The 11,275-nt window shown below is 41.7% G+C and overlaps 1 protein-coding gene across 2 annotated transcripts in view; it reads right to left on the reverse strand.

Annotated features, from left to right (window-relative positions):
- atg14 (autophagy related 14) overlaps nt 1-11,052 on the reverse strand; it is a 47,633-nt gene extending 36,581 nt beyond the window's left edge. The window contains exons 1-3 of one of the 2 annotated variants that reach the window (XM_088002621.1): nt 10,527-11,051; nt 5,700-5,762; nt 5,498-5,540 (exon numbers count right to left, since the gene is read on the reverse strand). In XM_088002621.1, coding sequence (XP_087858747.1) covers nt 5,498-5,540; nt 5,700-5,762; nt 10,527-10,801 — 381 coding nt within the window. In that variant the 5' untranslated portion in view covers nt 10,802-11,051. Of the gene's footprint in view, nt 1-5,497; nt 5,541-5,699; nt 5,763-10,526 lie in introns of both variants that reach the window. The other variant, XM_088002622.1, reaches the window with a different exon arrangement.
- Nucleotides 11,053-11,275: the final 223 nt, after the last annotated feature.

Genomic DNA, 11,275 nt, shown 5'->3' on the forward strand with positions numbered 1-11,275 from the left:
CGACCTTCCCTCTCTTTGTGACCATCCAACCACACTTCTCTAGTCCGAATGACATCCCAATGTCAGTGCTGTAGATCCTGGTGGTGTGGATCAGTGAGTCGATGTCTCGCTCACTCTTAGCGTACAGCTTGATGTCATCCATGTAGAGGAGGTGACTGATTGTGGCCCCATTCTTGAGTCGGTATCCGTAGCCAGTCTTGGCTGAGGGGGTTCAGGCCTATGCAGAACAGCAGTGGGGACAGAGCATCTCCTTGGTATATGCCACATTTGATGGACACTTGTGCAAGTAGTTTACAGTTGGCCTCAAGGGTGGTTTTCCACAGCCCCATCGAGTTTGCAATGAAGGCTCTTAGTCCTATTTATGTTGTACATATCTAAGCAATGATCAATGATCCAGGTATGTGGCATTGAGTCATAGGCTTTCTTGTAATCAATCCAAGCGGTGCACAGGTTGGTGTGTCGGGTTTTGCAGTCTCGGGCGACTGTGTGGTCTACAAGGAGTTGGTGTTTGGCTCCTCTGCTGTTTATGCCGATGCCCTTCTGTGCCGTGCTCGTGTATTTATCCATGTGTCCGCTTATCTTAGCCACTATGATGCCTGATATGACTTTCCATGTTGTAGAGAGACAGGTTATTGGCCGATAGTTGGATGGGACTGAACCCTTTGAGGGATCCTTCTGTATCAGGATTGTGCACCCTTCAGTTAACCATTCAGGGTGAGTCCCATTTTGTAGCAGCTGGTTCAGTTGAGCTGCCAGTCGCTCATGGAGAGCAGAGAGTTTCTTCAGCTAGTAGGCATGGATCATGTCAGGTCCTGGTGCTGTCCAATTTTTCATACCCGAGACTCTTTCTTGGACATCTGCCACAGTGATGGTTACCGGGGCTTGTTCAGGCAGGTTGCTGTGGTCCTCTCGTAGAGAGGTTAGCCACTGTGCATTGCTGTTGTGGGACGCCTCCCTTTCTCATATACCTTTCCAGTATTGTTCAGTCTCCAGCCTTGGTGGGTCTGCTCTGTTATTAGTACCCTGCCATTGAGAGTACACTTTAGCTGGTTGGGTGGAGAAGAGCCGGTTAATCCTCCTGGCTTCATTCTCTCTTGTGTATCTCTTTAGGCGGCTGGCCAAGGCTTGGAGTCTTTGTTTGGCAGTTTCGAGTGCTTCAGGTATGGGCATCTGGCTGTACTTCTTAGGTACTGATCTTTTCATTGCACCCCTATGGAGCTCTGACAGCTGGCTCACTTCCCTCCTTGTTATCTTGATCTTAGCCTCTAACCGTCTTTTCCATGGTGGATATTGGGTCTCATGGTTGCTCTTATAGCCAAACATCTCAAGGATCACTGATGCTGAGTTGTATATCAGCTCATTGGTTTCTGTTATGGTGTTGTTGGTAGGGATCGTTCTCAATGCTGCATTCACATCTTCAATTAGACTTTCTGATTGTACTTCACTCAGCCGCTGTAGTTGGCGTCGGGGTTGTCTGGTGTTCATTCGGGCCATGATTCTCTCTCTCAGGTCAGCTGCTGCCTCGTTCAGCTTTGATGGTTCATTCATTACTCGGGCTACATACCCAGTCTCTGGGCGGGTAGTTGTAGTTAACTCCCCCCTGTCCTGACATCCAGGCTCCTCCCCCTTGCCGTAGCATTTGTGTTGTACCTCATCAATCTCAAGTTGTGATAGCAGTTGCCGTTTGCGGATGTTGGAACACTGAGCTACTAGTTGTTTAGCAGTCATTGTTGACTGGGGATGTCGAACTAACCATTTTTCCCTCATTCTTTGCATGTAGCCCCTCTGACTAGGGTTACTTGAGTAGTAGCATTCCAACAGATCCAGGTTTTCACCACTCGCCCATTTGTCATCAAGGTGCTCTGGTTCCCCAGCACCTGACGCAGACCTTGTTTGGCCGGGCAACCTCTGAGCCGGCCAAACATTTATTTTTTGGCATTTATAACTAATGCCGAAAAACAAACAGTCATTCTAGGCGATCAGCAAAGATCGGTGATTGGCAGAGATCAGCCTCATTGGTGATAGGTATCGGCAGCAAAAAACCTGATCAGAGCATCCCTAAAAAAAGATCTAAAATTTTTATTATTTTGTGAAGAATCAACAATAAGTGGAACACAATCATGAGGTGGAACGGAATTTATTGGATATTTTAAACTTTTTAAATAAAAAACGGCAAAGTGGGGCGTCCAATATTATTGGGCTCCTTTACTTTCAATGCAGCAAACTCACTCCAGAAGTTCAGTGAAGATCTCTGAATGATCCAGTGTTGTCCTAAGTGACTGATGATGATAAGTAGAATACACTTGTGTGTAATCAAGTCCCCGTATAAATGTACCTGCTCTGTGATGGTCTCAGGGCTGTTTTTAAAGTGCAGAGAGCATCGTGAAGACCAAGGAACACACCAGGCAGGTCCCAGATACTGTTGTGGAGACGTTTAAAGTCAGATTTGCTACAAAGACAGTTCGGCTGTCAATATATCACCAAGGCTGAAATTTGCACTTGGGACACAGTGGCTCCTCAGGACAACAGTCTGGTGCAGCAGGGTGCAAGAAGCAACAGTAAAAAAAATCTCTGAGTGTTTCTGCCGAGATTAAGAATTGTGTTAATTTTTGCCTAAGGGAAATCTGGCTTAACAGCAACATGCCAGACTCGGCCTTCCAGATCAACGGTCTTCAGCTATTCCGAGCGGACCGCAACCAACGGTCAGGAAAAACAAGGGGAGGTGGACTCTGTATGTATGTGAATGAAGGTTGGTCTACGAACTGTGGACTGGTTAAAAGCTGCTGCTCTGAGGCGATGGAACTCATGACAGAGAAACGTCGGCCGTACTATCTGCCTCGGCAGTTTCCTGCGGTATTTGTCACCATTGTTTACATCCCTCTGGATGCTAACAGCAACGAAGCATCAAAGGAGCTACATGACACCATTAGCTCACTGCAGATGAAGCACCTGGAGGTGTTTTACATGGTTGCGGGGGACTTTAACCACGTGAAACTGACGGACACTGCACAGTTTTTACCAGCATGTCACCTTCCCCACACGGGAGACAACACTCTGGACTGTGTGTACACCAACATTCACGGCGCATATAGAGCTCTTCCTCGCCCCCTCAGAGGCAAGATATGGTCAGAGAGGCTAAGGCCTCTCTGACCATATCTCCATCCTGCTGGGACCAGCATATCGTCCACTGACGAGACGGATTACACCAATGAAGAAGACAGTCACTGTGTGGCCCAGAGATGCAGCCACAAGATTGGCAGGTCTTCAGAGAGAGGGAGAGGTGGACCTGGAGGAATACACCTCCTCTGTTCTTGGCTTCATCTCCAAGTGTGCTGATGATGTCGCCACCACCAGGACTGTAACCTGTTACCCGAACCAGAAACCCTGGCTGAGTGGTGAGGTGAGAGCTTCTGAAAGCCAGGGATGCTGCGTTCAGGACAGGCGAGGCATCAGCACTCCGAGAAGTGAGGAAAGAACAGGCTGCAGGGATTGAGGGCCAAAGCCACATACACCCAGAAAATTCAAGGTCACTTCACCACCAACAATCCCCGCTACATCTGAAAGGGCATCAAGACAAATTTCTCTTCAGAGCAACTAACGGAGTGTTTTGCCTCATTGCACGAATTAAAATTCAGCTCCGTGTATTTCTATTTGCCATTTTCCCTCACTTGCATCGTACATGTTGCTGTATTAAACATTTGTTCGTCCATGTTGCCGGCTACAGAGGAAGAGTTGCTGACAAATGCAGGTTTGCTAGCAAAGGCTAATGCACGAGTTGTATGTCTGAGAATAGGGCTGTTGTAAACGAATATTTTAGTAATCGAGTAATCTATCGATTATTCTTACGATTAATCGAGTAATCGGATAAAAAAAAAGTAAAATGAAATATTGGTAAATCTGGCATAATACCGGTGTTACTATCAGATATCAATATCAGTCCAATTTTTCATATTTGAGCATCCCTAACAGTTGCTTTTTTGTAGTTTAGAAAACTAACCTGTAACAATAATAGCTCACTTTCTAAGTTAACCAGAAGAAAAGTTATAGAAAAATCTGAAATTATATTGAATTTAATAACAAAGAGGCAGGCTCACAAATATGCTTATAAAAAATGTCTACAATCCAGCTTTTAGTTTATGTATTCATCTTCAGTGAGTTTAATAGATTAATTAAACTCACCTTGCCACCTAACCTGTCACGCTTTGGGTTTGAAAATACGGGAAATGCCGCCTGGAGTGGGAGGAGAGGGCAAATGAACGAACGTAAGATGGGGTGGAGGGGAGGAAATGGACCGTTAGACCGGGGGACGAACACGGGGGAAAGCAATACGAGATATTTACGACACCTTCACTGGTCACACTCAGAAACTCATCTACCAGCCATGTACGATGCGCTCCGCCACCCGTTTCTTCAGACCGGGATATGAAATTTATTGTGCGGTTCGTCGGTAAAGCTACATTTACACGGTAAGCATCAGCTACTCAGCCGCCCGCCCTGTTCAGGCTATCCGCTCACCTCAGCGCTCTTCCCGCCGTTCGCTTTCAACCAGCAGCCCCGGAGGAGAAATGCTGCCGTACTCCAGGTATTCCCCCAGTCATTTTAAGGATGGTTATTGGTTCCCCAAAAACGATAAAAAGTCGGGCATTATCATCAATCAATAAAATCCCCACGGGCCAATCTTGAAGATTGGACTTTATGCCGCTGAGACTTAGCTTTTGTCAACAACTCAGAGGCGGAAGTGAGAGCTCCGCGCAACGCAAATGAAGTCCCGGCCGGAACACGGTGCGCTAACTAATAAAACATAAATTAACGAAGCTTCGAGGCAGGTAAATTTTCCTCGAGGAATTTTAGTAATCGAGGTACTCGAATCATTCGAGGAATCGTTTCAGCCCTATCTGAGAATGTCGAAAGTTGTGCACTCTTCAGCCTTAAGAAAAATCTTGTGCTTAACCAGATGTTTTCTCAAGTTATGCATGCTTCCAACGCTGGCCTTGTACTTCCCGTTGCAAATATTGCAAAGAGCATAATTTGCATCGCATTTTTAAAAGTGGAGACACATATTTAAGCGTTTTCTACTGGCTATGCTTATTTAGTTTACTGAACTAGCGGCTGCTGATGTCAATACGCTCTTGTGAGTGCTATGCTGCATTCAGGACAAGCATGGAAAATCCTCCACTCTTCCTCCATATTGTCACAATGATGCTTTTAGGAACCGTTTGATTTTACGTTAATAGGTACTCTGCACAGAATTCGGTCAGTACTTACAGTATCAATTTCAGTACCCATCCCCAATTCTGTTAGATCTGTAACTGCATAATAATAAAAAATGTAAAAATGTATGCAAAATCTATAAAAGAAAGCGGGAAAAAAAATTTTAAGCATAAATTTTCTTTTAAGTTTTTTTTAATATTGTCTTGTCTCATTCTTGTGACCTCAATATTTCATCTCTTCTTGCTATGCGTTGTTACACCCCTAATCGTAACAGTTATGAACTCACCATCTCATCAGCCTGTATCCGCCTGCCCATCACACGTAGGACACTGAGAAAAAATAACATCATATCTTATATTTCTAACACAATGTGGAAAATCTTGTTTTTTTTTCTGAGAAACTAAAAATTGTAAAAATTCATTAATACTTAATAGTGACAGCAATCACAAGCTGAATATGCATTTTTAACTTGCTCCATTATGTTTTACCTCTGCTGGAGTCTTTCTTTCTCTTCCTCGAGCTTCTGTAGTCTTCCCCATTTCTCAGAGTATCTATAGAGACAAGTACAATCAAGAGCTCAAAAACTAGTTTGGCATTATATATACAAAATACACAAATACCTATATACACATATATACCCATCAGTGACATGCGGTGAGGTTCATAGCTGGTGAATCACTGATTTAATCATAATCAAATTTACAAATATATAATCCCTGCATGTTAATGTTTACATTGGGAAATTTCACACATCCATAGCTGCGCTGCTGTGGTAGAACAATTCCATTAACTCAATGAAACTTGGAAATATAGGCATTATTATTAATACAGAAGAACTTGTCCCACAAACTTGAGCAACCAAAATGTGACGCTTATTAAAAACTCAAGACACGAAATGGAAGAGCTACTAAAGCCACATTAGCAGCATTTAATTAAATCTCCCCTTTGTTGCGCATCTCTGCATAGTGCAGCAGATTACCTTGTCATGCAGGGCCGGTCCAAGGCTGTCTGAGACCTTGAGCATTTGACTTAGGGGCCCCTTTTGTTACTAAAAACATCACCACCACTAAATGCTTCTGTGTTAGATTTAATCTGGGAGAAGGGAATAGTTTAATTGGCCAACCTAAAAACAATCAATTATAACTGCAGTTTAGTAATTAGTATTTGTGAACAAACAGAGCTCAAACTCAGATTATACTCACAGCATCATATTGTTGCTGTGGTAAAAAAACAAAAAAACAATCTAACTATGAATATTGTTTTTTGAACTTTTACAAAGTAAACTTGCCAGCTCCTTAAAATCTTACATTTAAATGTTAAACAATTTAAAATCTTTTAATTAGTGTATGCTGAAACCATTAAATCAAATTTAGCAGCATTGATAATCTCAATAAACAAACGTTTTATTTATATGTGGTCTGTTATAAAATATTAGCATTTATGGGCTCCTGAAGTCCTGGGGGGTCTGATGAAATTATTGACTTAATTTGGATTAACCAATTTTAAATTTATTTCTTGTCTTGTTGTTTTTAAGACTAGTTGTGGGTTTAAATAGCATTTCACTGGGAATGTTTTCACATAACATATAATTATCTTATGGGAAATTACTGGGTAATTACCCAGTAATATTTTTACATATCCTGTCTACTTAACATCTTTTAATACAAAAACACGGTGGACTGCCTCAGTGCACCAACCACCGGGCTTTGCAAGTTTTCTGGGGGAAACCCTGGCAATTTGCCCCTCAAAAGAGCCACTAATAAATTGCTTTAATATTGATGAAAATAAATGCTTATTCTGTGAAAGTGACATAGGAACAATAGACCATGTCTAGACCATGTACCCCATTTTGGTATTGCTTAGAAAAGTGGATCAAACCAAAAATTGCATTTCCTGAATTTATTTATAGAGATATAACTTTTGAAGTGTTGTTAAAAAAAACAAAAAACAATAGAACTCTGTTGTAATCTGATATTTTGTCTGGCAAAATATTTATTCATAAAGAGTGCTAAGATCACCCCCAGTATAATTTTTTTTATCTGAATTACAGTTGTATTTTAAATCTCTGAAATGTATTGAAACATATGAATGCCTGACTGAAATATTAATGGAATCGTCCACCAATTCATGTTAATCCTAAAATATTAATCCCCTTCCTAAGCCTGCCTCTGCTATGCCTTCTATTGCTGGGTTTCAGACACGTGACCCAGATGACGCGCGAAATTCAGATGGAGGTCGAGAAGTGGATTTCTCTGGTTCAAAACAGAGAAAAATTGATCACGAGTGGCCATAAAAAAAAATATGAGTATATTTAGAATATGATCCATATTATCTCTGTAAAAAAGACTTCTCATATAATCTTGAGGATTTACCCATGTTGAGGCGATCCACATAACTAACTATCTGGAGCTGCAGACTGCAATGAGCCAGAAGAAAGTTTTCAAAAGCCTGGAGAATACAATCATTCAGTTTCAGATTGGGTCAAGCATTTGTAACTCGGCACTGTGTTAGCTGCCAACAACATTAGCACTCTGAGGACAACCAACCTGGGGCATAAAAATATTATATCTTACCTTACATTTGAATGCTTGTCTTTCTAAGTAACTGTCCAATAAAATATTTGAAAATACAATTTAAACCAGAGGTGTCAAACTCCATTCCTGGAGGGCCACTGTCCAGCAACTTTTAGATGTGGCTCTGGTGCACCACACCTGAATGGAATAATAGACCCTTTTCACATGACGTCAGACAACATCTGTTATGACTCAATGTGGTGCACCTTCAGTTCCGGTGTGTGGAGTCAACGCTGTTTCTGGACTCCAAAGCAGCTGCCACAAATACGATTTGAAGATATATCACCATTTGCAAAAATGTTTTCTTCATCAACATAATCTAAACTGGACAAATTCCTCTTTGAATGATACTAGTGATGGGTAGATGAGGCGTCATGTATTGTTTTGACCCATAGCAAAACTCTGTCAATACTGTCACTGAATACTGACATCTGCTGGACATTAAAAATTCCTACAGGCAACGGAGTGATTTGATGACCTAGTCTATACAATAAGATTTAAGTCTTTGTATTTTATTAAATATTATATATTGTATTATGCCATATCTTATGCAGCACATATATATATATATATATATATATATATATATATATATATATATATATATATATATATATATAATAAAATAAAAAATTCCCTTCTCACCCTCCGCGGGTGGTCTCTTTTATCCTCTGAGCTCGGGTCCTCTACCAGAGGCCTGGGATCTTGAGGGTTCTCCTCCAGTATCTTGGCTGTGCCTAGAACTGCACATTTCTGGACTGAGATGTCTGATGTTGTTCCTGGGATCTGTTTGAGCCACTGCTCCAGTTTGGGGGTGACCATTTACAATAGCTATTTACAATAGTTTTTACAGAACTCTACATAACAATTCATTTATTAATAGATACATTTATAATTAAAGGATAGATGCACAAAGATTTCATTGTGTGATTTCATTCAGCTGTGTTGGCTAGCAGCCAACACAGCTGCTAGCAGTAGTCAGTGTTCATCCAAGAAGTGTGACTTGCAGGAGCAGGGAGGCTCTGTACTGGTTTGTCTCCTTTTGAATCAAGAGGCCCATGATAGGTTGACGTTAGGCAGCAGATGTCCTACAGCTGATTGACTGAACCTGCCATGGACAGAGGAACAAGAGCATCCCAGATATGGTAGGTTGTTAGGTAGGCTACTTTTGATAAAGATGGACAATAAAACAAAAGGAGAAATTATGAATCACATATGTAAATTATTTGGCAGATAGCACTTAAGTCAATATTTAAAATGCTTTTCTAAACAACAGTGTTTGAAGATGTCAGTGATTTTACATTAATATAGAAAGTGAAACGTTTAACAATTTCGCACTGACAGACAGCGGTGTATATTTTACCCAACTGTGGCTAAAGCTGCTGCTAGCTGGTTTACTCTCTGATCGCAGGTTGTTTATTTTATACACAGTTAGAGAATGGTGACTTGACAATGAGTAATAACGGCTATCTAACAGTTAAATGCTGCTGTTACTAACCTTACTTTTATATCCTTAAGATAATGAGTATCCATGAATTTTTCAGTCAGGTTTCCCGAGGCAAAATCACACCGGAAGTAAAGATGCACCTCTTCGACTCATAACGGCCATTGTCTGACGTCACTGTGAAAAGGGTCTATTACAGTGGTTCTTAACCTGGGTTTGATGAGTCGGTCTCAGGGGTTCGGCGGAGCCTCTGCCGCGGAGGTAAAGACACACTTGTGTAAAGTCGTGATGACGCGTCCCGCTTTGTCATCACTTGCTGGGTGATGACAAAGCAGGGGCGAGGGGGTTTGAAATAAGAAGGGTTCGGTGAATGCGCATATGCAACTGGGGGGTTCGGTACCTCAAAAAAGGTTAAGAACCACTGGTCTATTAGGTCATTGGCAGGACTCTGGAGAACCTATCTACACAACAAGGAAGAGGCAATTAAGCCATTTGATTCCAGTGTTTTGTACCTAAGGCACATCTAAAAACTGCAGGACTGTGGCCCTTGAGGACTGGATTTTGACACGCCTGATTTAAAAGATCAGGTCATTATCTCTTAGAAAGTGGTGCTGCAAACTGGCATTGTTAGTTTTCACACCTCCTGATTTTAGCTGTAGGTTGTTGATCCACTTTTCTTTTCTTTTTTGGTAAGTTTTTTATAATTAACTCCCTTTTGACCAACTACCTTTGAAACATGAAAATAACGTTTACCTTTCTCTCTATTAAAACGGTTGGAACAACCATACATGACTCAGACTGTAGGCATTTTGATGCTGGCTCAATAGAAGTAAACGAGCTGCATTTACTTCCTGCCCTCCATCTGCATTGTGTGACGTCAATGTTACGTCATCTAAAACCCAGCAATAGAGTTACACTATTGTTAATTGCCATACTTGTTTGTGTTTACTTTGACTAAATAAAGTTTTTAAAAAATGCTGACTACCCCGAAGCTAACCATCCTTTCTGTCACATGACTACAAGAAGCAATGACCTTTGCAGTAAGCCACTATCCGAGTGTCGAATATACAACTTAAAACTAACTTAACTGGGGAATGACAAATATTAAAATCATCATAGCTTTATAGACATATATTAATAAAAAAATACCGAAATGGAAGTGGTTCTTTAAGTAACCGCTATGGGTTATTCTGTAAAGCTCTAATCCGCCTGCCAGTTTCCGCTCCTCGGGGAGGAGTGGGGGAGTTACACAGAAAAACACAAGTATAGCAGATTTTAGATCTTACTGATACCTTTACCTTTCACTGTTCCTCCCGTCGAAGAATACGAAGTCTCCGGCCTGAATGCACCGGGCACAAGTAAGCCTACGGCGGGAGGTGGTGCACAGGGGACAGCGTTCCACCGCCACGTACAAACCCTCAACTTCGTCAACCGATTCCACCATCACACTGCCCGGGGAGGAGACCGCAGAGTGGAGCTGCTGACGAAGAAAAGGCAGCTTTGTCTCCGCAGCTGAGAGTGAGGATGAAGCCGAGCCGACCAGTGGGAGATCTATTGGGGACGCCATAGACATGTAAGCTAGGCTAAACTGTAGTAAGTTGCTAAACTAAAACAGCAACAGAACTCGTAGCTCGCCGTGGGTCACTCCCTTGTTCCTTTTACATTCTACCTCTTCACGATTATCTAGGTCAAGTTTTCAAAAGACTTCGGGAACTCTGAAATGAACGTGGGGCCACCGAGCGAGTTTGGGGTTTTGTTTGTTTCTGTTTCTTCTTCTTCTTCTTCTTCTTCTTCTTCTTCTTCTTCTTCTTCTTCTTCTTCCTCTTCTTCTCTTGTCGATTTTATGGCGGTTGGCAAGAAACTTTTAGTAGCATTACCGCCACTTACTGGTATGGAGTGTGGCTCGTGATGGTTTAAATATTTATCCTCATCTATACATACATATATTCTATCTAAACATACACTCACACATTCACATTTAAAACATACATACTTATGCACAACTTTGTATATCATGCCTTCATTCACAAACACACTTACTATAATT

The sequence above is a fragment of the Poecilia mexicana genome, unplaced genomic scaffold, assembly GCF_051168715.1.
Source record: "Poecilia mexicana isolate PSO_F unplaced genomic scaffold, ASM5116871v1 scaffold_22, whole genome shotgun sequence".
In the NCBI taxonomy this organism is placed as follows: Eukaryota; Metazoa; Chordata; class Actinopteri; order Cyprinodontiformes; family Poeciliidae; genus Poecilia; species Poecilia mexicana.